This window comes from Limulus polyphemus, unplaced genomic scaffold (assembly GCF_000517525.1).
Source record: "Limulus polyphemus unplaced genomic scaffold, Limulus_polyphemus-2.1.2 Scaffold3203, whole genome shotgun sequence".
NCBI lineage: Eukaryota > Metazoa > Arthropoda > Merostomata > Xiphosura > Limulidae > Limulus > Limulus polyphemus.
This window is the reverse complement of record NW_013668813.1, coordinates 108,603-109,951: the sequence shown is the minus strand read 5'-3', so window position 1 is coordinate 109,951 and position 1,349 is coordinate 108,603. Positions and strand designations below refer to the sequence as shown.

Sequence of the window (1,349 nt, the reverse complement as noted above, 5' to 3'; positions counted from 1 at the left end):
TAAAGTTTACAACAATCCATGTTCTCCTAGATCGTTGGTTCCAGTTACAGTGTACAACAGTCTATCTTCTCCAAGATCGTTGGTTCCAGTTACAGTGTACAACAGTCCATGTTCTCCTAGATCGTTGGTTCCAGTAAAGTTTACAACAATCCATGTTCTCCTAGATCGCTGGTTCCAGTTACAGTGTACAAGAATCCATGTTCTCCTAGATCGCTGGTTCCAGTTACAGTGTACAACAGTCCATGTTCTCCTAGATCGTTGGTTCCAGTTACAGTGTACAACAATCCATGTTCTCCTAGATCGTTGGTTCCAGTTACAATGTACAACAATCCATCTTCTCCTAGATTGTTGGTTCCAGTTACAGTGTACAACAGTCCATGTTTTCCTAGATCATTGGTTCCAGTAAAGTTTACAACAATCCATGTTCTCCTAGATCGTTGGTTCCAGTTACAGTGTACAACAGCCCATGTTCTCTTAGATTATTGGTTCCAGTAAAGTGTACAGTTAAAACCTACAAGTTTGTTAGCTTAACATTCAAACAGCCGGATTCTTCTAAACTGTCAGGCTAGATTTAAATGTTTAAGACCTATGTTATTCTAACTTGTAAATTCAAGTTAATATCCACAATAGCCCACATCTGGTTAGGAACTCGGATCAGGCTAACATTTACGGCAATCCTTGTTCTTCATTTGTTCTGTTAGCTCAATGGTTTAGTCTGGAATCGTCAGCAAATCCATCTTCTCGAAGATCATTAACCCAACCTAGAATGTACATCCATCTTCTCGAAGATCATTAACCCAACCTAGAATGTACATCCATCTTCTCCAAGATCATTAACCCAACCTAGAATGTACATCCATCTTCTCGAAGATCATTAACCCAACCTAGAATGTACATCCATCTTCTCGAAGATCATTAACCCAACCTAGAATGTACATCCATCTTCTCGAAGATCATTAACCCAACTAAAATGTACATCCATCTTCTCGAAGATCATTAACCCAACCTAGAATGTACATCCATCTTCTCGAAGATCATTAAACCCAACCTAGAATGTACATCCCTCTTCTCCAAGATCATTAACCCAACCCAGAATGTACATCCATCTTCTCGAAGATCATTAAACCCAACCTAGAATGTACATCCCTCTTCTCGAAGATCATTAAAGCCAACCTAGTATGTACATCCCTCTTCTCCAAGATCATTAAATTCAACCTAGAATGTGCATCCCTCTTCTCGAAAATCATTAAACCCAACCTAGAATGTACATCCCTCTTCTCGAAGATCATTAAACCCAACCTAGAATGTACATCCCTCTTCTCCAAGATCATTAAATTCAACCTAGAATG

The 1,349-nt window shown here is 39.2% G+C and overlaps 1 protein-coding gene across 1 annotated transcript in view; it reads left to right on the top strand.

Annotated features, from left to right (window-relative positions):
• Positions 1-495, top strand: part of LOC106468883 (tyrosine-protein kinase transmembrane receptor Ror-like) — a 21,562-nt gene extending 21,067 nt beyond the window's left edge. Inside the window, exon 7 of the mRNA XM_013929332.1 lies at positions 165-495. Coding sequence (XP_013784786.1) covers positions 165-495 — 331 coding nt within the window. The remainder of the gene's footprint in view (positions 1-164) is intronic.
• Positions 496-1,349: the final 854 nt, after the last annotated feature.